This window comes from Sinohyriopsis cumingii, chromosome 4 (assembly GCF_028554795.1).
Source record: "Sinohyriopsis cumingii isolate HCF-2022 chromosome 4, ASM2855479v2, whole genome shotgun sequence".
NCBI classification, from domain to species: Eukaryota; Metazoa; Mollusca; class Bivalvia; order Unionida; family Unionidae; genus Sinohyriopsis; species Sinohyriopsis cumingii.
The window spans coordinates 71,084,233-71,109,394 of record NC_142964.1 but is presented as its reverse complement, the minus strand read 5'-3'; the positions used below and the strand labels follow the sequence as shown (position 1 = coordinate 71,109,394).

At 35.8% G+C, this 25,162-nt stretch overlaps 1 protein-coding gene across 7 annotated transcripts in view; it reads left to right on the top strand.

Moving 5' to 3' along the window:
• The window catches only part of LOC149801428 (uncharacterized), a 47,831-nt gene extending 24,063 nt beyond the window's left edge, over positions 1–23,768 (top strand). For all 7 annotated transcript variants that reach the window (XM_089955549.1, XM_089955554.1, XM_089955550.1 and 4 more), the window contains 8 exons: positions 409–500; positions 7,363–7,711; positions 10,597–10,788; positions 12,181–12,348; positions 15,790–15,929; positions 16,545–16,815; positions 17,792–18,062; positions 19,583–23,768. In XM_089955549.1, coding sequence (XP_089811675.1) covers positions 409–500; positions 7,363–7,711; positions 10,597–10,788; positions 12,181–12,348; positions 15,790–15,929; positions 16,545–16,815; positions 17,792–18,062; positions 19,583–19,929 — 1,830 coding nt within the window. In that variant the 3' untranslated portion in view covers positions 19,930–23,768. The remainder of the gene's footprint in view (positions 1–408; positions 501–7,362; positions 7,712–10,596; positions 10,789–12,180; positions 12,349–15,789; positions 15,930–16,544; positions 16,816–17,791; positions 18,063–19,582) is intronic.
• The last annotated feature ends 1,394 nt before the right edge of the window (positions 23,769–25,162 follow it).

Here is a 25,162-nt window from a genome sequence, read left to right as displayed (position 1 = left end):
ACTGTAATCAGAGAGCACCGTTTTCTCCAGGTGGCATCATGCTACCAACTTTACAATGTTGTGGCAGTGCTTTTATCCTACCGAAGGGAGGTAGACCGATGTGATGCTCATGAAATTACACCAATGAAAATCTCATTATCGTACTATTGTCACAATATTGTAACAGATATTGGGATGACACAAGAAGAAAAACACACTTAAAATTGGTTTTGTTTCCTTTGATCATAACATATGAAATTAAAGCGTGTAAATTATTCATAAACCTGTAAATTTTGAAAATCTTCATCTTCAATTTTCATTGTATAAAAATATTTATGGGTGTATGTGTGTGGCAGAGAGAATGCTCAGAGCGTCCCCGCTATAACCTGTTTGTGAGAATTACAACTATGTCTTTTTCTTTGAGCCCAGTCCGGAATGAAGCCCGAGTCATATGCCAAGGATCCTCAACTAGCCCATCAGATTCAAACGTACAGCGAGTTGGCAGCCGCATTGAAATCAGAGTGGGTGCATTTATATTGCATTTTTATGTACATTCTTCGTTATTGCTCTTATTGGAAAGTATACAGTTCAACAATTAAATTCCTACTTTTTTATTACTGATTCAATATAAACTTAATATCATTTCTTTTTACTTTTTTTGTAATTCTGTGGAGACCATGTTGACAATTTGAACATTGTTGCACATGCTGTTGAACAGCCTCTAAACAGCAAAATATTTAGGTTCGTCGTAAAGTAGACATTATTTCTAAAAAGCAGTAGTGATATTTCAGATGAATATTAGAGGAAAAGATCTCAGGAATACAAGACTAAAGTTGTGAGAATTTTAAAACAAGCGATATCTGAAGTGCAATACCATGCAGCATGGATATAATAACAAATGGATCGATATTAACCATCCAATGGGCGATGTCAGTCGGGTATACATTTAGTTAGGTACGAGCAACGCGTTGTTGTTGCAGACACAATGTTGGTTTCTTTAAATCTAACCAGACACCAATATGCGTAAATTTCGCAATATTTCCTGAAATGAGGATGAGTACTGGGTATGATTTTAAATAGGAGATTCATATTATTGTAATAAGAAAACACGAGGACAATAATTTTCGTTTCGATAAACCTAAAGGTTTGATTTAAAATGTAAGCGGGCTTTTTCGCGCCAACTAGTGTCTAAATTTTGGGTCACCGCTGGGTATATGTAGCCAACTGTGTTGTGGTGTGGTGTGGTGTGAAGTGATGGCATAAATAAGAGCTAGAGCTAAGAAGTTCCTTCAAGCCATCCAGTCAGAGCAATCATATTTTGCCGTAAAAGTAACCTTACAGGACAAGGATGAACATGGGGTCTGGACAGATTAAGGATTATGTCTTTCGTCGACCTGAATAAGATAGCTTGAAGCCCGTTAAAGAAGCAGGCGATTCTGTTAACCAGAGCTTGCAAGAATACAGATTGCAACTGAATCTCACTCTTATTTCATTATTGACGTACTCCTCCCCCTACCCCCCCCCCCAACGAATCAGTGGACGACTCTGATCACGACCCAGAACACTAAGCATTCAATTACTCAGACTACAATCCAGTCGGCGATCCAGAATATGATACAGTCGACAATTCGCGGTACGACACGGTCGACGACAGAAGCAATACATTTAGAGATCAGGAGAACGATCTAGTTGGTAACCAGACAAGGAGATGAGGTCAGGAATACCACAAATATCGATATCACAAATACCACTGATATCGAGATCTTTCAAGTTCTAAAGCACCAGAACGTAGACAAATATAGCGGGTTTCACTCAATTAAAAATACCTATACTGAAGAACGCGGGAAAGCCATATTTGGGGTAGTGTAGGCCAGTGATTTCCGCTACAAATTTGTGTCAACGATGGGTTAGGTCCTGGATTAGCGTAAAGAATCGAGATAGCGTGCGCCGGGTCAATATTGGGCGACTGCATGATGACTCTCAAAACAGAAATCAAGATGGAACTCCTTTCGACGATGAGATTCGACGCCTAACAAAGGAATGCAAGGACTTGAAGAAAGGGCTAACGAAAAGAAAGGGGAATAATGACAAGATTGCGGAAACTTTACGAAATGCAAAGGCGACGTCGAGAGAAGGAATAGCTTCCCGACGACAAATTCACATCGGTAAACAGACTATGTCAACACCTTCAGAATTGATGAATATGAAGTAAGTCGCTGATACCACGTCATTGAGGATGATAAAATGACAGACATATCTAAATCTGAGAATAAAGTGGCAGTTTCAGGAGGAAGCGACATGGCCACTCATCCTCCTCGTAGAACCTTGAAGTGGCCGGTTGTTACTCCTTCGTACGAGGTGACCATACCCTTCATTGAGATGTGTTCAACCCTCAGTTTTTGCACAGAAGAAGAAAATAAACTGTATTTAGGTGTTGCAATGAGATGTCAATCAAAGAAACTGACTGAGGCTCCAAAAACAGAGCCATAGGACCGAGTCCAACTGAGGAGTACAGTTCGCAAGAATACAGAAGCTAAAACATAGATTGCACGGCGGCTAGCGACTCTAGCCTACCCAGAAACGAGTTACAGTTTGGTTGAAACACTCGCGAAGGAACTGTTTAGTGAAGCCCTAAATGCTTTTGAGATGCGCCTGAGTTACAAAAGGCGAGACCTGTCACGAAGAAAGATCCAGTTCAATTGACTGTCGAATTAGAGGCTTATGTCAGAGCTGAGCTGCAATGACAATAAAAGTAACCCGCATATCTGTGGAGTGACAACTCAGGAAGAATAACAGGATTTAGCGACCAAAGAGTTGAGAGAGCAGATGCTGTAACTGACAACAACTGACAAAGTTTGTGGCAGAACTTAGGAATGAAAGGAAGAATATCAACCTTGTTTGCTAAGGATGTGGCCAGCTAGGACATTTCAAGGACACAAAAAGCCTCGTAACCATTGTTATAACTTACCCAAACAGTCGATCGGTTGCAAGAGACATGATAAAAACGCAATCGCAAGAGAAAGAGTACCATATATCAACCTTCAAAGCGATGGTTGACCGCGGATGTCAGGTTGTATGTAGCAGGCGCCAATCACGGCACTGATGCCAATCTTCTGACTGATACGGGCTCTACTGTGAACTATCCTATCAAGAGAAGTCTGTCAGAGGATTAAGCCAAAGAAAAGGCCAAACCTGATACCCATTAGAGAAAAGGTCAGTCTCGCAGACATTAGACTTATGTCGGGTGATGGAAAAGTACATTTTGAAGTAAATCCCTATGGGGTTCGTCGACAACATAACATGCTCATCGCAGACATCTCAGCAGAAAGAATTATGGGACTGGATTTTCTCAAGATTAGCACAAGTTAACTTGATGTTGAGAAAGATTACCTTTCGTTGGTAAAGATAACCTACTTGGCACATTTGAAGGACGTGTAAGATGAGCCCGAATATTTGTCTCTGAAACTATGGATGTTCCAGCGATTTACCAAAGGAGCATTCCAGGAAAATCAAACAAGCTGCTGTCTTCATTGGTGCACGAAACTGGGATGGCTGTGCCGTAGCAGTGGTTCAGAGAACGTCACGACTTCCTTGTCTCGAGGAAACTTTTCCGAACCAACAAAGGGAATTTGCCAATATGTATAGTGAATGTAACTGGACATAATCAGACACTTTTTGTTAGAACAATCATTTCTACTCTAGTATTAGACGAAAAAGTCGGCGATTTGCAGAGGAGTGCGACCGTTCGTTGCCTTGAAAATATGGAATCACAGCCGAGAGCATCAACTCGTGTAGAAGAACTGACACGTGTGTCAAAGGAACCGCTCTCCGAGGAACAAGCAAGAGAGGTGGATAAGTTGATATGCGACTATCAGACGCTTGTAGCTGTGTTTGATTCAGATCTTCGGAGAACTACAAACGTACGACACAAACTTTAGAGGTTCGAGTGGTCAAATAAAGGTAGACATTCTACAACGAAATACCCGAGTGAAGAATGTGCTTATACATTAGACGACAGTTTCAACACAGTTAAACATGAGAAAACGATATAGTTGGCGACCAGCGACGTTTTCTCGTACAAGAATATTAATGTCCAGAATCGTGCCATTGTTTCAATAATACTGGTGTCTGAAAGAAAATGCATGCTTCTGGATTCCCATCACAAACCTACGTACCCATTTGCTACGTCATTTTAGAAACGCAACTCGTCAAAGTTAACAAGTTGTCGCGGGTGATTTTTTTTAACTGTCTGGGACTCTATCCTTCCCGTCCAGTAATGTTTCGTAAATGAGGGCAACTTGAGATGTTGTACGAAATGTTACGAATTAAGGAAATATTACCTTAATGAAATATGCTTTTAAATTAACAGAAAGTGATATTATTGCTGATAGTATTTATAAAACAAATATGAAAAAAAGGAAGTGAGTGCTCGTCCACAAACGGTTGGAAACTATTACTACTTTAGCTGCTGCTGATACTATTACTATTTTATCGCTGTTGTTGTCCATATATCGTAATAAAACCATGTATACATAATGTCAACTATAATGGTATTACAGCAGTGTGAGCGCCATAAAACATATATTTCGCCAAAAAAATCTTGCTTGTGGCTTGCTCCTCTGTCGTTCTTAAATGCTGTCTATGCTTGATCAAACACCGACGTTTTTACAAAATAATTAAATCAATAACATTGATAGAAGTACAGGTTTGCATAACCGTAGAAAGGTCGCTGGTGTTCGGAAATATTTAAGATTATAAGATCAATTATCGACGTTATGATAAAAACAGGTGTCCTCAAATTAATATTTCTTTGTTGGACTGGTTTTAAAGAAAACCAACCAACTACAACTTAAAATAATACAAGGTCCTGAACAATGAGGATTTGTTTTATAAACTTTCCCCAAAAAAAAAGATTTTAGGGCATAACATTTCCTTCATGTTATGTGATCTTTACTATATAACGGTCAATTCTTAAATCCAGCAGAAAGACATATTTTATGTAAATAGGTTTGTACAGGTTTGGTCTCCCGAATTCTTTCAGTGTGAACCTTTTAAATTATTGATTCATTTTTCTGTACGAATTACGTAAGATGCAACGTGTAGCGCAAAGAAAGGTCAAAATCGTTCATTCTTATTGCTAGTATGTATGTAAATAAAACAACCAATGAAATGTATGCTTCAATTCTTATCTTCTCTACCTAACTCTTGTTCGTCTATTTCCGTACCATCTCAATTACGTTCTGTAATCACAATAGGAAGTTAAGATATCAAGGTGATCAACTATTATCTTTTAAATTAGCGTATTTTAGGTTGCACAAAAGTTCAAATATAACCTGGATATCAGATTAAAAAACAATTTTCACCATCTTCTTTTATTCTATCCGCTAAAAGAGCATTAAGAATCGGTCTGTCTGAAATCGTATTACAATCATCCCACGAAAATGAACAAGATTATATAAATATTTCTACAGGATATTCATCACGATTTTTTTTTCATTTATAAATAGCTCAAGTTTCATAAATCTCTAGTTATTTTAGTGGTCTATAAGACACGGGTAATTGAGTTGCTGAAATTGCAATTTGCTGTCTGGAATTTATTTATCATTAATTAAATTTATTTAGTCCCTTTTTTAGTGTTTTTATACTACGTTGCTCTTTATTTGCCCCAAATTGACGAAATAAACAATTTCGTATGTTCTCTCTTCCTAGGATTGGACGGTAAGATATTGTGTATATAATTCATGTCGCTTTTCAATTATATCAGCTTGTATTAGACCGTATATTGTACATAGTTTGCATCCGTTCACGAATGCCCAAGTTTGTTTTGTTAATTATTATGGCTGCACGTAGGACACCATGAAAATGAATTTTAAGCTTCCCAACACCAGAAAGAAGTATTCGGGAAGATGGAATGCATGTTTTCTTCCAGTCTTTAGATCCTTGACTCTGGATGGAGTCGTTGTTGTTGTTGTTGTTGTTGTGGGGTTTAACGCCATTTTTCAGCACACGATAGGCTATACATGGCGGCCAGTATTAATGGTGGAGGAAGAACCCGGGAAAACCCCGGAAAGAACCACCGACCCTCGAGAAGCTACTGGCAAGCTTTCTCACATACCCACATTGGCTGAATCTTAGACTCGAACCGCCGCAGACAGAGGTGAGATGGCAGTGATCCGTAACGAAGAGCGCTTTAGACCACTCGGCCACTCGGGGCCCCCTGGATGGAGTCGCCATGTAGCTAACTTTATCGGTTTTACTTTGCATGGCCGTTTACTACAAAACTTGTCTTGACTTTCTTGTAGTATTCGCCTAGAAGATCATGCCTATTCATTGATGCATAATTAGATATATACTCTAGACATATGCTTTTTCTGTCGTTATATCCTTTCTCAGACAGAAAAGACCTTGATACTTTCGCAAAAAAGACCGTCCATCCAATAATGTTTTATAATTGTAGCTGAAACTTCCAATAAAGTCACATAACCAGAAAACATAAATATAAAGAAAGAATCAGAAAACTGGCTCTGAAAATGAACATCTGGTTCAATGCATTTAACATTATATAAATGTTAGTAGATACTGAAATTCGGGATGATAAGATGATATGTACATTCTACATGAACAAGGCCTTCCCAGACCCAGAGTTAATTGAACTCTAGCATGTTTCATAATGGCAGATAAACAAATCAACCTCTTCATTTATGTCTTAGAAAAGCATGTACCTAGATTATTTGCACACTGAATGATTATTTATCTGCCACCTTGTTTCATGTATTAGGACACCATTTTTACCCAAATGAAGCCAAGATACTTTAACTTTAATAAATTTCATAAATTCCAATTCTATGACTTAAATACTTTCTAACGAAAAATAGAATCAATGCATTCTTGAAATTATAATATTCGCATGACTGGGAAAATTAAAGTGCCCAAATAAGATAGTTTGTCAGTTATTTCTGTGACAAACATTCGTTTTCTTTGAGAGAATACTTTTTCTTGAACAGAAAAAAATGTCTTCAAGTCACTCTTTCGCAAAAATAAGTTTAAAAGGTATTCATACTTTATTCAGAAATTCGACGACAAAAAGGACTTTTTTGTAAATCAGGGAAGAATCGCTGGCTTATCTAGACACATTCATATGCATATAACAGTTAAAATACTCTCAAAATCAAATTATAAGTGGGCTTAATTTTAAGTAAGTTATTGGGTTAGCTCGTACCCATTCATCTGATCTTAAAAAGGACTGTATCTAAATAAATATATAGCATCATACAGATACGTCACAAATATGTCATATATTAGTTGTGAATCTCTTTATCATCCTTTATGACAGATCGATCATCGACATTTCTTTGATTTTGACTATGATATTCATATTTGCAGCTACATATTTGTCGAAGGAATACAGATTTTTCCCAAGAAAGCAAAGATCCCTCTTGTCCTGTCACGAGTTGGCCTTATTATTTCTAAACTGGACACAAGGGTGGACCTACCCTTCTTGTTGTACTGTAGACGGGAAAAGACGGAGAACAGTTCCATTAAATTTCCTTTGGAAAAGGCGGACGAGATCGTGAGTGACATCTTTCAGATTAGAGTGAGTGATAATTTGTACAACGTGAAACTCGACGTAAAGATTCCATTGTATTCCAAGATTTCACACAAAGACGAAATAATTATGAAATTCCAGGACGGAGCGACGAAAGAATATGAAGTAACAGAAGAAATTGGTAATGTAAGTGTCCAATTTAGTTTTCTGAATATGAACAAAGTTATGTGATGTCTTGCAATCAAGCTTTCATTTTTACATTTGGGAATTACTACCTTTGATTTAGAACAATAGCTGAATCAGAAAGTAGGACTAAACTTTACGATTCCTACTATAACTTATACATTTTAGCGTCTGAACTCAACCCTAGCGTCTGCACACGACCCTAGCGCATAACATCCTGAAAGTTTCATCAAGGGTTAAACCCGTTCGTTTTGCGTAGTAATAAATTAAGCATAGTGACTCAGAAAGAGCGACCACGTGAGAGTGTAGGCCACTTACATACATAACAATTGATATAATTTTGAAAACATAGAAGTCTTTACTTTTATTATCATTGCAGCATTTTAAACTAATCTATATCTTCTGATTTCAATTGACGTCTGAGACCTACTGAGTTTAAAAATCCGTGACCCAAGACTCAGTAAAAGGGATGTCACTTCAAACACCCCCATATTCGTTTATTAATTTCAATCAACCTTATTTCTGTAGAAATGTTCAAGTGTATCCTCTTACGATCTAGAGTAAACATCAGAATATATGTGAAGAAAAATATTATTTAATCATAATATTTTCTTTAACAAAACTTCGCGAAGAGAAACGTAGGAATGACCTAACAGTCCCTATAATTTGAATGATACATGACAAGTCAACTGAAACAAATTTTTAAACTTGAAAAAATATTTGTTTAACGAAAAACGCATCCGAGATGCTTAAGTAATCAGAAAATAGCATAGTTGATGCACCTGATGGTTTTATTTTCGTCATCTTTGATACATTAGCTGATCCACACAAAATATATGTACTTATGGTAATTACGATTGACCACCTCCTTTTCTTTAAAATTATAAATGCACTTACACCTACTGCTGTTATCCCGAATTATCGTTCATAAAACAAGAAGAATATCTGTCAGCAACTGGTTAAAAGGTCAATGAGTGCTGCCATATACAGGGACAGTCTTTGTATCCTTGTAAGTCAACACCGGCAACATGTGTCACTTTCGTTTTGTACAAGTCAAAAGTATAAGTTTTTCTTACTTCATTTTGCTCTCAGGACACATTTAATCAATACTCTCAAGAGCCAAAACCCCAATTAATTTAAATGCGTGTATTCTTCAGACACACAATAAAGTCATCTTCATTATATATTATATTACAAAGTTGGTATACTTCAGGTGTAGTGTGTGCTGTTTAATACTGAATGACTCGGAATGGTCCAAATAAGTCTATGAAATTATTGTGCAGTATTCTCTTACTGATTAGTTTCGACCGTTAGAATTGTCCTTACCTTGCCTTCGAGAACTTGTTTTACTACTACTATCAATATTTTGACTGCTATATCCAGAAATGACTACTCAAGAGTCATTGGAAACAAATATTATGTCTACAATTGCTAGATTTGGGGGCGTGGTCCAAAACTATAGCAGGCAGCTCACCCCTATGCCAAGTGCGGTTTAAATAACAGCCTAGAAGTGTACAAGAGCTCATGTCAGTTCGACAAGAATATCGACAAATACTGGTCTCCCAACTGACAGGAAACTACCCAATCACAGCATTCTTCAAAACTGAATAAGGCAAATGTTCGGCCATAAATACATTATATCTGGAATTACTATACTCAGCAATATCTTTATTCTAGATTTAGTACAATTTCTGCATCCAGTAATCATGCCTTCACATAAATATCCAACAACTGTAATGTTACTATGTTATACAAATGGAAAGTATACTACTTAGATGGAAAGATTGTAAACATTCTCATCCAAAAATGCTATCCAATTGAAAAATGTGACTTCACAAAGGAATTTCCATCGGATATCCAGTTTTGAAAATTTGTTTTCTGTGTTAGATGTTCTCTTGATCATAATTCAATACAAAATCATTATTCATCTGAGATCCTTTATGTTCCTCAACACCAAAATTCAACTACTTTTATTGATTTACTTTAGACACCTAAAACGTACCAATTTTACATTGTCGTCTAGCCAAAGTAGAACACCAGACACGAATGTTGTGTTCTATGAGTAAAAGATGAAAGGAATATGGTAAACGGATTTGTCATGAACAAAGTAGGACACCAGACACGAAAGTTGTCTTCTATGAGTAAAAGATGAAAGGAATATAGTAAACGGATTTGTCATGAACAAAGCCACAACAAGCTTGAGCTTTATTTATTGATCCAATAAACTTTATTCTGACTTGCTGTTGTGCAGACTTGTTTCAAATGATCTACGATTTGTCCTCTGTAGTCCATTACATTGTTTTCGCTGACCACCCTCATAAAAGTTCAATTTAGTAAGAACCGGTTGAGATCGTGTTCTTATTATCATCTTTTGATCTCTACCAATAAAGAACTCAATAGGATCGATTCTTATTTTACGTTAAAACACGAAGTATATCTCGCTGTTGGTCTCAACAGCAGTTGTGTTGGTTTTATAGCATGTAAGCGCAAAACCACCTTCAAACAATATTAAGCGAGCCTGATAAACAAGCTTGATTTCTAATTTGTAGCTATACCAATTAACTGTACTAACATCATCATATTGTATCACATTTTTAAGATTATTTGACTTAACGTAATTACTTCGAATTCAAAGCGAACTGACAATATAAGAACGGGAACTAATATCAGTTCCATTCCCTCCTCTTCCTTTTCGTGTTGGAATTGTTGCATCTTGGTATGTATGTATGTATGTATGTATGTATGTATGTACGTACGCACGCACGCACGTATGTATGTATGTATGTATGTATGTATGTATGTATGTATGTATGTATGTATTTTATCAATATTATTGTTGCTATTATTATTATTATTATTATTATTATTGTTATTATTCACCATGCTAGGTTTCATACTGCCCTCTACAACTCGACATGAACCCAGGTTCCAGTAAAGTACTTGTGGTTCTGGCGCGTCCGAAAAAGGAGGAATGTACTATTGGCGCTGAAGGGTCCAGTATCCATTCCAAAATCGATGATGATTTTGTCATCGACATACCACCTGGTGCATTCGAAGAAGACACAAAAATCACAATGAAGGTAAGGTTGTTGAGTATCGATGATGATGCTGATGACGACTACGACAACGATAATAATGATTTTGACTGTGGTAAACTCGTACTGACGATGACGGCAGTGGTGACATAGACGATTGTCATAGCCTTTGTCTTTCACCTTATGTCCTTTCAAATGTATATAGAAGAAATTATTTTCTGTTTCACACATAGTGAATGCAGGTCTTGCTACCTAGTATTTAACTGTAATAATCGTGCGACTTGAACGGAAGACGGTATAGCACTAACTTAAATTCAAAATGAGTAGTCCTTCCGTTTGCTGACGTGCAGTATTTGAAACTTACACTTTACATGTCTCTTCACATAAGTACTTGAAAGTTCCTTAATAGGTAAATAAATGCATGCCAGACAATAAAATGAAATTAAGACACACACACACACGCACACACACACATACATACATACATACATACATACATACATACATACATACATACATACATACATACATACATACATACATACATACATACATTACACACAAACAACCACAAAGTACATGAGAATGCTTGATAGTGCAAACCGAATTTATGAATACGAATAAATAGCATTATCATACAGGTTAGAGAATTTTAATTCGTATTCTATTGAGATTCGAACCCGGGTCCGCGGATACCTATACCACCCATTCTGATACATCATTATTTGGTGATGTGGGAATGGTCAAAATAGTATAAAGGTCTGTGCTTACAGAAAGGGTGATTGGTTCCGAGAAATAGAGAGTAAAACGACAATATACCAGACACTGAATGGACTTTAAATTTATACTGTTCAACGGAGTCAGCCATTTTAGGCACCAGATCACTAGTTTATTTACAGTCAGAGAACCAGTCTACTGGTGATGGAATAAAAAGCAGAATCCTAAATATTCAGAGGTGGACACATTGGCGAGTAAATGTTCTTAATTTTCTTCTATTAAATGTTTCATAAACTTTGATATATGTACTAATAGTTGCCAATAAAATATGTACTTGTAATTTGATATCCTATATTTCATTTCCTACTGGCAAAATAGCATATGGGCTCTTTGTGACGAGGCTACGTTTTTAGATGCAGACAACGGAGTCCCCCTATTTAAGAGTACGAGGCTCAGAAAGTACTGTAAAACGTATGTATCTCAAGGCTGAACAAACATTTTCTAACTTTAATCATGTGTGGTCTTTATGTCTGCCTAATGAACAAATAACATTTTTGTTAATATATATGATTAAATTTTTGGGGAAATGAATTAGTGGCCCGATCCACAAAATGAGGTATGATAAGTATTGCAAAGACCTTACTAGCCAGCCTACAGATGAAGCCATGTTAAGGAGAATACGGTTGAGGAAGTTATATGCCTTAATTCATTATTGTCTAGGTATATGAAACATGTGAAAGTCAACCGATGACGGAGGAGGGCACGAAGATGCCAGTAAACAAGGCTGAGAAGCGGACAAATTCAGTTCTCTTAACGGACATATTTCAAGTCTCCATCGCGGGAAAGCAGCCCAAGGAAAAGGTCAAAGTGCAAATACCGTCCCGTGAGGTGAGAGCAGTTGAAATAATGTCATGATATCATAACAGATTACACAATCTACTTACACATTCTTTCTTCTACTGCTGCTCTGTGATTTTTACCATTATCAACTAATTGAATCCACATAATAGTTTTAAAGATTGCTTGACATTTGGTTGCTTTCATAAATTTTGTTCATATCATCAAAGTTTTTCAGGAAGTTATTTTAGAATTTTAAAAGTTACATTCATGCTATCTATAATAAAGACAGTAGTGATTTGTGATATTTTTTCAAAATGTATTCTTCTATTATATGTTGATAGCACACTAATTTCTAATTTATATATAAGTCGCTCTCATCGGATGTATGCACGAGTCGTTTTGATTGGTCGACGTAACAGTTGTGGATATTTGTCATTTGTTCAGCTACGTACGGGAAACCAAACTATAATTGTTTCCAAAGTTAAAAACGAAACTCTTGTTTGCAAAGTTTACTGCAACGAATATTATTATTCTGGCAATACAATTAAAACATTGGCAATAATCTGATTGAAAAGAACTTTTTTTTAATAGTTTGCAGAAAAAGTAAATTTTGCTGGAATAACTATAAAGAATTCCTTAAATATAATAAAGGAGAAATATGGCGGTTTTGCGGTAAATAGTCTGGTACAATCTTGTAAAGTCCTTAAATATATTTCCTACTAAGCTATTCTTTTCCATCAACACAGAAATGTTACCTGGATTTCCTTGTCTCACCCATGAGACTGAGAAATCTAGCTGATTTACCAACCTTACTTTTCTTATCTCAGCCAGGTTGTCTCAGTTATGGTACCATCGCGCTAGAAACTACTTTTCAAGGGAAGAAACCATTGTTGTCTCCTGTTGTGTGTGACGGGGTTGTTTTAAAAATCAAATAGCAGCAACGATAGTGATATAACAAAAAGAACTTCAGTCATAAAGGAAACACGCACACGCATGCACACACACACATACACACACGATGTCTAGTTATTTGGTTGAGTTCATAAGGAAAGTGTATCTTACAGCTCAAAACTGCTACGGCTATCTGTACTGGTCACATGAATAAACTGTATGAATCCTCGATGTTGGGCTCTAACACGCGAACAACGTTATAAAACACTTTACAGCTTAACAATATGTTGCACTTTAGGATACAGGGAGGGGGTTCAAGAACACATAAACATTAAGTGGGGAGATATCTCTTTAAAGCAAGAATGTAAACTTAATTTTGAATTCTTAAAGTTTAAAGAGAGGCAGACGAAGACAAGGTCAGGAGAGAACTTACGAAACACAAGCAAAGAAAAACCAAGAATGTACGATAACCCCATATATGCAGATAGGTGTCCTGTATCTATAAATGTCATAAGAAAGAAACGCTCAAGTGATGTTCGTGAACCTGACCATCCATTCTACATAGTCCATGTAACGATCGTGGTTGCAAGGGCCAAATGAGCAATGGATGTTTACGGGTATCATTTGGGACAAGAAAGCTGAGTACCTTAATGAAAATAAATATGTTAAAACAAACTTGCCCATGATGACTTCCATATATCTTACAAAAACTAAAGAATGAGAAAATATTTATGTCAGAAACTAACAGAACACCGTTCCAGACACAAATGCTATGTACATCACTGGCCACAAAAGTTTTCTCTCAACAACTAGGCCAATCACAAATTTGTCAACAGCCAGAAATGTATTGTCAACCCTGCTTTCTTCGAACGTGCGGCCCTTTAGAATCTAATATAATAATGCAATTGCAAATGAACACTCCAGCACTTAACAATCAGAGTGATTCATACATAACGAGCTATTCTACAAGATTTCCCGGTAGCCTGTCATCTTTGCACTAGTAATAACAACACCTGCCATATTTCCAGGACAGAAAATATAAATTTCCAAGAAAATCATGAAGTAGAAATGTCCTTATGTTATTATCAGCTGGGTATTTGTGATTAAGGGGTCTTTAATACATGATGGTAATTTAACAACCATGTCAAATACCAGTTAACCTCGTCTAAAGAAAAGGCGAGTTATACATGATAGTGGCACAGATCTCTAATACTGCATGAAGAGTCCAACACATATAAATCGTAAAACAGTCAGTATGCACTTCGTTGGAGCTTTTTACTCAATATGGTATCATTGGCTAGCGTATAACCTTTCCCAATTAAAACTGATGAAAGTTAAAAGTCATCATTATTATAAATAAAATATTATTAACTTAATGTTTTGCCATTACATGTGAAAATTCGGTAATAATATCAAATGTTTGAAAAATTATATTTTCTCATGCGTCAAACTTGTGTACGATTGAAAGGTCACCCCATTGCCCTCAATAAGGTATTGCTGTTAATGTTTACAAACAATAGCACGTGCAGAGACCAAATATCTTTAACATTCGCAAAGGTCTTTAAATTTTCTTTGCCATTGCGATCGCTTAGCATCACTTCGTTAGCCTTCTCTAATGCAGGATATTTTGGTTATCCCACTGTATTTTCAAGCGTCAGGGACATTGGTAATAGTCCCAATTTTTATCGGTTCATATATCCGATACATCTTTTCTTTCTATAACGTTGTGCAGAATGGTTGATTCAATGTTCAATCGCGTGCCTCCAAACCTTATCGCATGCGCACTCATATTGGGGGATGTTCTGATACACTTCATTATAGTTCATCAAATATTGACCTGCACCAACAGTCAAACGTGTACGGTATTGCGTTGCTTGGAGAGCGTTTAATTTATTTCTTGTTGGATCGTCCGCTTATTTTACGTATGATATAAAGAAATGTCCCGAAATACATTATAACCAATCTAAATTTTGCCTCGCCATCTAGCAAGATCATGGATATTAGAAACGAGCTTTGACAGGCCATTAGCGTTACTTACTTGATAACTGTATACTTGGAATACGTCTGATTTCATCATAGTCTTGATCACCGAAGGTTTCCCAACCAAAGAGTCCTTGTCACACTAAGTGATCGTCTTGTTTGGGCATATCTTGTACTACCTTTCTCTATTCGTGAAACTTTGGCTGATAAATAGCATTTTATTTTATAAATTTCCAAGTCACTGTGTATCGATTCGGAAGTTTAATATGAGTTAACCACATAAGAGTGTGAAAAGCAAGGGTTAGATGCACAACACATTTAGAACTCATTCAAAATATCTGAGGATGTTCAAGGAAGCAAACGTACTTTTCCATCAAAGAGTGCATAATCTACCGCTGAAACTCGAATAACATAACTGCTTTGTTTCAACAGAAAGAAAACATTATTATTATTATTATTATTATTATTATTATTATTATTATTATGCCATCAAGTCAAATACCATAGGTTGGATTTATCAAAATTTTAATTTCCACATTGTATTATAGTCTTTTTTGAGTCAGGTTAGTAAATATATTCGTTTCAACCCCTTTTCAATAATCTACTTAAATTCTGAAGGACAAGGTCAAGGGTGACGATATTGTGATAGTGGCAGCAGATGAGAATAACCTTGTGGACGAAAAATCCCTTGAAATCATCCCAACAAAGCCTAAACGTCACAAAGGAAACATTGTTTTTGAGGTCGAACATTTCAGCATGTAAGTACTGTTATGTTCTCTTCATTCTATAGTTAATATCTGTGCCTCAAACAGAGAAGGAATCTTTCATCCCACAACAACACTATCCGCGATATTCAGAAAAAGTGCTCGGAAAACTGACAGCAGTACTCAATAAAGGCCAACACGAATAACAAGTTTACGATCTGAACACTTTATATATATATATATATATATATATATATATATATATATATATATATATATATATATATATATATATATATATATATATATATATATATATATATATATATATATATATATATATATATATTCTACGTCTATGTTCTCGGTCATTTATTTAACATAATGTTCGAAAGACAAACTCTGCCAACACCATACAAAAGTAGAAAGAGATGCTCTGTCTGTTAGGTCCAGATGAAAATATTGTCCTCCGGGTATATCATATATTTATGTTCTATCCTAGTCTTGTAATTCAAGCTTAGAGTCACAATGGATACATAACGAAAAAGACCATATATATATATATATATATATATATATATATATATATATATATATATATATATATATATATATATATATATATATATATATATATATATATATATATATATATATTCCTTCTGGTAGCCATGTTGCAGTCATGTACTCCAGTATGAAAACAAAGAAAGGTCGCAAAGAGGTTTTTGACCGGATCGCTGGATCGAGAGACAGGAAAAAGCCGTGTGTTTTCTTCTCAATGGTACAGAGGATTGATAACGATGAGCATCTGGCGGTAGTGGAGTGTACCACAACAGAAAATGGGCCAATAAGAAGAGAATACTGGGCAAACAAGGGATATGTGGAACAAGACATGCCTGAGTCTGGAACCTTCATGATGGAACCTAGTCAAGAATTCCAGGTTGGTTCAAACAACAGAGAGAGAGAGAGAGAGAGAGAGAGAGAGAGAGAGAGAGAGAGAGAGAGAGAGAGAGAGAGAGAGAGAGATAACTCTGTCATGTCGAGTTTTAATATAGAACACGAATATTTTTCCAAGAATTCCAGGTTGGTTTAAATAACAGAGAGAGAGAGAGATAACTCTGTCATGTCGAGTTTTAATACAGAACACGAATATTTTTCATAACTTTAAATGAAAGCGAAATTTTAACAAATGTCTCACTTGTTTTGCAAATAATTTTTTTGAGTTTCTGTCAAAAAGTCCATTTTCTGGAATCAAAAAGGATTTAAAAGGCATTCATTAGGGATAAATGCTGCAGACCTTAGACGAACTATTTTCTGCGTCAAAAGTCAACATAAGTACTCCGGAATCTGTGTAAAACTTGTCCTGGTCATTAAACAATAATTTGTAGCCTGCGATCATGCGTAATAAATGACATCAAAATCAATGCACTGATTAGTGGGGGTGGGAGGGAGGAGGAGATTCTAGGTACGAAATAATAATATATTCTGTTTAAAATTATGAATAGAAAAAGCTTGGTCTCGCACTAATGTATATCAATGTCAACAACGTGAATGACTTTACAAAGATACAGCTAATCCTCCGTGCAAAAATGGCTGTTCTTTTAGGTTTCACTTCCATGATTCTCGTCTTGTTTGCATGTTGAATGTGATCCAAAACGATGCAGCGATTCATGGAGGTGAGGGAAAAGATTATGAGTGAGGAATAATGAAATATCTGTTTAAAACAGACGGTAATAGAAAGGATTTGTTTGTTACCTACACATCTGAATGTCAAGGTTGACCATGATGGAGTCAAGCTTCCTAGCAACAATTATTTTAGTCTACACTTCCATAATTCTCTTCTGTTTTGGAGAATATCCGTAATACATAACATACCAAAAGCTCTCGTAATATCATGAAAGCTCAATACATTTTAGGTAAACTTCAGCGGAAACATTAAAGTGTTGGGTGATGGTGGAGAGAGAAGACTTACTTTTCTGCCCAAAAGAACAAGCTTCCAACCCTACCGCGCCGGTCTGAAAGAGCACGAAAAACCCGCAGTAGGGGTGATAAATGTGGTTCGCATTCAACGAGGAGAAGATGGCACCAAGACGGATGAACAAGTGACAAGCCTACCAGTGAAACTACAAATAATTTCAACCAAAAATCTAACGAAAAGAGGATCTACGGCATCCCTAAGTTATAATGGTAGGAACCCGCATTGAAAAGCTTTTCTCAGGGATGTTTTTCCAAAGAAAGCAAAAACTGAAGTTAAAATATCAGCTTCCCTAGATGTGTCCTTTGTAAGCATACCTCCAAAACTCCATCCAAAATTGTCTTGTGGTTCACATAAACGTGAAGCTGATAACCGAATCCCATATACTGTTAGTCAATAGTATTTTGAAATAGTAGCATACGTTCTCTTGGAGTAATCAAAATTTGAGCAGATTCCTCTAGGTATAGTACTTATAGCTACTTGAAACGACCAAAGTAAATAGTTGGAGCTGTTGCACGTCTTTAAATCTCAGTATCTTTAGCTAGAAGTATGATCCACAGTGCAAAAATAAAAGTATACATAATACTAGATAATGCAACATTTGTTGCATACAATAGAATATCAACCTATAAGATTAATGATTCCCTTCACATTGTTATTCAAAGCAGCTATTTTGTTTATTTTATGTATCATTACGTGAATTCTACGGAAAACATAGCCCACTATATGGCTCCATATGAACTATCAAAAGTTAATAAATCCAATAAATTTAACGAGTCCGTTCAATGGACTTGTGGTTTATTTTTCACGAATCCATGATAAGGCCGTACTTTATTTTTAAGTGCTGAGTGCTGAGACCCTTCATGCTCAAAAACAAGAGTTTCACTCTAGCCGCTGTGACGGTTATATTGATGCCAGATTGGTACTGTTTTTATTTATAACCAATCAGATGGTAGTGTAAATCTTTTGCTGACAATCCCATGTCGATATGACCATCCATTCAGAAAGAATGGGGATAACACGATATTCACAATGACCGTTATGGCATCCATGATGGATATAATATTACCGCTGTTTCTATTTTACGACCAAATAAAAATCAAAGGAAGTCCTCTGGTGAAAGCCTCATCTCAATATGACTTTCTTTCCGGAAGAATAGTAATAACAAGATTTTTTAGCAAGCCACCATAGCGGTCATATTGGATGCCAGATCAGTCTTATTCAATTTAGTACTAACTAGCCCTTCGGATGTGTGAAGTTTCATCGCAATCCTTCGAGAGTCTTAATAGGCGAACGGACGGACGATGGACAACAGGACATCACATAAGCCTTTCTAGTTTATAACCAGCAGTACTAAACAATGTTGCATCAAAGATTTAATGAATATCTATGTACTATAAAATATGGTTTCTGAAAAAGAAGCGCACTATCTTCCGTACATCATTTAATGCATCAACAAAATATAATTACAAAATTGGTATCAAGCGTTCAACCGAAGTTGACAATCACCAGCTAATCCATATATTATATTGTAAAACAAATAGCTCCATTGCAACAATTACACTTCGAACTTGAGGAAAATATTGGTGTGGTTTCTTTATTAGCAAGTCTTTCCTCTATGAACCTTTTAATTATTCAGAAATTGCGGTAACAGTTTTAAATCAAGTGATCAATCGCAATTTAGCTTATCTGATCAGGGTAATGAGTGTTCTTTATTAATTTCAATTTTCAGTGCCCCCTTTCATGATCCTAAAACCTGTAAGTTTGGAAGTTCTCGGCCGGGCACTGACAAGGACCCAAGGGAAGCAACTCGGCACTCAGTTGGGACTCGACCCCGAAACTATCAGCAGAATTCGGCGAGAAAGTTCCAGCACTGGAGATGCCAATTCTAAGATCCTGGAAAGATGGATAAACATAGTAACGGATGGGCGGAAAAAATTAAGTAACGTGACCGAGTCCACTCTAATCAATGCGCTTAAGGCCATTGGCAGGCAGTCCTTTGCAGATGAATTAATCCGCGCGCGAGAAGAGGGAAGGATTCTTCGCGAAGAGGACTTCAAGGACTCAGAGTCAGACTAAAATGATACTTCCTATGTCGCTGTTTATCTTCGCGGGGGAGGGTTCTTTTTACAAAAACAAATCCTATATTCTCAACCGAAGTCTTCCAAAAAGAATAAAATCATTGACAAATGCCATCAAACAGTTTTTAATTCAGGAAATGATCCTCGACAATAACAAAACATATACGCTACAATAAACTTCACAAGATCATAAAGCAAGATATGTTGACACCGCAATAATAAACCGCATTAAGCAATTAAACGGGATATAGCGGCGAATCCGCGTCAAATGGTGTAATTTTATCGAAACGAACATGCCGTGATCAGTGACATTTTGACTCATCAATGATTGGACATTACGAAGACGACAGAGCCAATTACTGGTCTTTTTCCCACATCTTGTTTAACGGTCAGCAGGGTATAATAACAAACTTTTAAAATATGCATATTGTAGAAAGAAAGGTTTCAAGAGGGTTACCTATCTGTAAACTTGTCAAAGATTATCTTTAAAACTTTATTTTAAGATTTTAAAAACACGTATTCTATTAAGTGCCTGCCACAAAAGTTAACTAAGCAGTTATCTTTCCTGCAACAAATATGCATGAACTTGCCAGAAAGTATTTGAAGCTACATGTTTCGTGGGTAAAAATACTTATGATTGAGTAAACATTCCAGCAACTTGCTAGAATATCTAGTGTTAGTCTCATCGAATTAGAATTCAGATCTAATCCTATCGAGTAGATAGAATAAATTAGTAAATTTAATTAATTTTACTTCACTACACAATTATTCAGAACGCAGTCGTTTAAAAAACTGTAAGAATTAGTAAATCTAGATCAGTTCTCCTGAGCAAAGATTGTAAGTTTTCAAAAACATCTGAAATCCTATGGTGACATTTAAATTACTAATGTATTCAAAAAAAAATGTCGACCATTTATTAAGACAGACGTCTATTTAAGTCATTTACATCCAGAAATCATTCACCTTAAAACGAAAGCTGAAGAGTGGATTTTTGTACCTATCTTTATGTGGGAAGAAAAAAACAGAAAAAAATCTTACAAGGCGGATGAGTGGGCACAGAGGTAGTTTTGTCACAGAGGGCCTCGTTATAACATGAACCTGTCAAAGTAATTTATTCTAGTTGACCTGGATAAGACGTTTGCTACAGCATGTTTTTTCTCTCACATCCAGATATATTTTAAAAGAAAATGTCAAACACGCTTTATCTCCAGTTGTATATAGCCTTGTATTCCAAAATTATATCATTTTAATTTGACAATGACGCGACTTTGTGTAATAATTATTACCGACTTTTGTCAGACCTCTAATTCAAGAACATTGTTTTTCTGTCACGATGTTTTCTTGTGCTTAAGACAAAGAAAAAGTAACAAAAATAAATTTGCACTGGATATAAATATTATTGTTAAAGTTATTGTTGCCATCGAATTTAAAATCTAAATCATAAATTATGAGAGGTATACAAAAAAATAACATGTTACCTCCATCATTAGATCCTAATGTTTCTGCAACAACGATGAAGTTTGCGATAAATACATTAAAGTCGCTCGTCTTGTTTGTGTTATGATGTCCTCTATGTACATTGAAAATGGACTCAACCGGTCCTGTTTGTTACTGTAGATTTATATCACGTGACTTATGTACTTGAGTATTTCTTGTTTTTCTTGATTTGAACCGCATGCTAGTATCTCACTTTTCTGTTTATTTACAAAATATTTTATATGAGACAGTCTCCAACATCCTACGGGTTTGTTGGACAACTATTCGCGGCATTTTGATTTCTCATTTCTTTGTATGCTTGTTAGTTTGTTTGTCTGTTTGTTTGCTTTTTTATTATTATTTTATTTTTCAGTAATGACTTTCAACCTTAGGTGCATACATATCACATCGTATAATAAATACACATCGTTAAAAAAAATGTTATACACTATAACTGATGTTTTATTTTATTCCAATAATATCACTTACTCAGTTTGTCAGTATAGCACCAGTACATAGTGTATTATCATACTGTAGCTAGGACTAGCAGCCGAATACATACAATACATACATACATACATACATACATACATACATACATACATACATACATACATACATACAATACATACATACAATACATACATACATACATACACACACACACACATACATACATACATACATACATACACACACACATACATACATACATACATACATACATACACACACACATACATACATACATACATACATACATACATACATACATACATACATACATACATACATACATATTTACATACATACATACATACATACATACATACATACATACATAGATACATACATAGATACATACATACATACATACATACATACATACATACATACTGACCGACCCTGGCGCGATTCTCGCTAGAAGTCATAAGTCTACCCCGACTTTCCAAAGACTTCCATACAACTTCAGTTGTAAATTAGAAAGTCCAACGTGTCCATTCCATGCCTAAATTTTACTTTAATTAATGCAAGACCACAGATAAAACAAACTGCCAAATATCTATCGACCGCACATCTGCACGTTTTATCTTCATCATGTTTCCGTACCGCCAACTGTTCACGCCTTAGAAAATATATGAGTCTCCCCTAACAATGGGAACTATTTTTAACTCCGCCACCTTAGGCCAGTCAATGTATGCTCTCCAGGCACATTTCGCCAATATAACTGCACCACATTCGCTCATATGGCGACATAAACGGTATCTGCCAAGTCCCATATTTATTCTCTTGTGTAATTTACCGGTTTAATACCGTAGATACTGCCCTTGCAGTCACACCACTAATGTACACCACTAGATTTTAATATGGACTATCTTACGACAGGGACATTCATTCGGTTCTGGCCGGAATTCACTACTAGTGAACCATGGCATCATGGAAACACACTAACACTTCACTCGGTGAAGTTTGCTCCTAATAAATGGCTCATTATTTCGGGCTAGGAATATGTCCATGGCGCCGAATTCCAATAATCACACAAGTAATCACACAAATCTAAGAATTCCTTAAAACGGGGCGCTATAACCAAGTGCGCATACTCTAAATTTATTACAATACATACATACATGCATACATACATACATACATACATACATACATACATACATACCACTGTCCTGTAAACCTAATTTCGCTTTACACCCAAAAAAGACCGCTGCAATGTGTTGCCCCGACTAACTGTTCTACCTCCAGATACAACATCCATCATTCGGCATAAAGCTCTGTCCCTGGTACTCATCCTTGCAGAGAAATAATTAAAATAATAGTAGAAGCGGCTGGTGTACCGAGAAGAAAGACTAACCAATGAAGACGAGAAACAACCACTAAGACGTTACAAAGGGCTTTTTTCATGCATGCAGACTGTGTAACTGACACCAAGTCATGACAATCAGCAATCAATAAATCAGTACAGTGGTATATCTATCAAACACAAAATATGTTACATAACGGCGACTGGAAGTGTTGCCATGACAATCCTGGAAACAACTGTCAGCACGATATAGGAATTGGAATTTTATATACCTCTTAATATGCATGGCAAGAACTATCTTTCCACAGGAATTTAATGTAATCATACTTAACTGCAACTTTGTATCTCAAAAGTATGAATTCTTTCTTCGCGAGACTTTGGTTGAGTAACAATTCTATCCATCATGTAGTTATTCACGATTTTAGGTATCTTGTTTAGAACTTGTGTTTCAGAAAGCAAATTTTTAAGTTAGAATTTACGGAATTAAATGAATATGCACAGACTGTCCGTGTTTATAATTCTTAATTCAAATAAATTCATTTATACTGGGAAGTAGTTTGTGTATACAATATAGTGGTAGGTATATATCTGTAGAATGTGGATATGTATTGTAATCGTCCATGTTGTGCTCAAAAATCTGTATTGGATTTACATTTTGATTTATTCTCTTTTTAATGGATGTGCTTTTCTTTCTCAATGCAGCAATGTTTCTCACTGGTACGTTATGATATAGATATGTTTTCGTGCTGTCCTGTGTTAGGTTGTATGTACATGTTTGTGTGCAACATCAAGCACTAGAAATATTTTGTGTGGTTATTTAGCTTATTTACTTTTGTGTGGTTATTGAGCTTACATACACGTGATCGGTATTTGCATACGGGGTTAATACACCGTGGTGTTATTTTTGTTTTTTGTTTCTTGTTGGGGCTGTGTGATGTTTTTTAATGAAATAGACACAGTCAGGTAAATGATTGCGTTTCATTACCATTTCCGCTTTAAATTTGTGATGATATGAAGGAAGATGGATCGGTTTTATTTAATTATGTATATCTCCTCCTTTATATTTTAAATTGTAAGTTTGGCTTTTCACTCTCCTTTACTTCCTTTCTCTCCTTATTTTCAGTTTTTATGATATTTTCCTGAAGTTCTAACAGTCTCTAGCTGTATAAATATAGTGTATACAAATGTATCTGAACAAAATTATGCTACGTACATTCAGTATGAAAGGATCACATTAAATAAAAAAGATATGTCAAATCTTTGGACGAATTCGTGTCAAAAAAATAGATATATGTTTTTGCAAGAAACTCGTTTGACGAATGAAGCCGCAACCATATGAAAAAATAAATGAGAATTCGAATATTTCTGTCGAAACAGTACATCAGTACTGGAGTATGAATTCTATTCGACTCTTCGTCTCGGCTAAAGATTTAAAATCCACTCGGGCCTTATGACCATTCTATGCACATATTTGCAGGCTGGGCTATATTTTATTTTCACCAATGCGACAGGAAAATCTAACTGTTTTGCTAACCTTACTTAACCTATCTCAGTCTGGTTGTCGCAGTCCGGTCGTCTCAGTCGTGGTATCCAAATCCAAGCGCTAGGAACTACTTTAAAAAAAAAAAAAACCTGTTGTCTTCTGCTATGCAAGACGAAGTAATTATAAAATCAAACAACAACAACAATAGAGATATAAGAAATAGAAATTCACTCATAAAGAAACTTTAGGTCTCTCCAACTTTGATAACACACCGTACAAAACATTTTGAGAGAGAGAGAGCCACATACAGAAGCGCACACGAAGTTGAGCTATTTGGTATTATGCTAGAAACTACAAACAACATAGCGAATTTTATCCTATCTATAACTTCGTAAATTTTCAAGTTAGCGTCACCAAATGTAGCTATAAGTATCCCATTAATTTTAAATATTTCGTGTG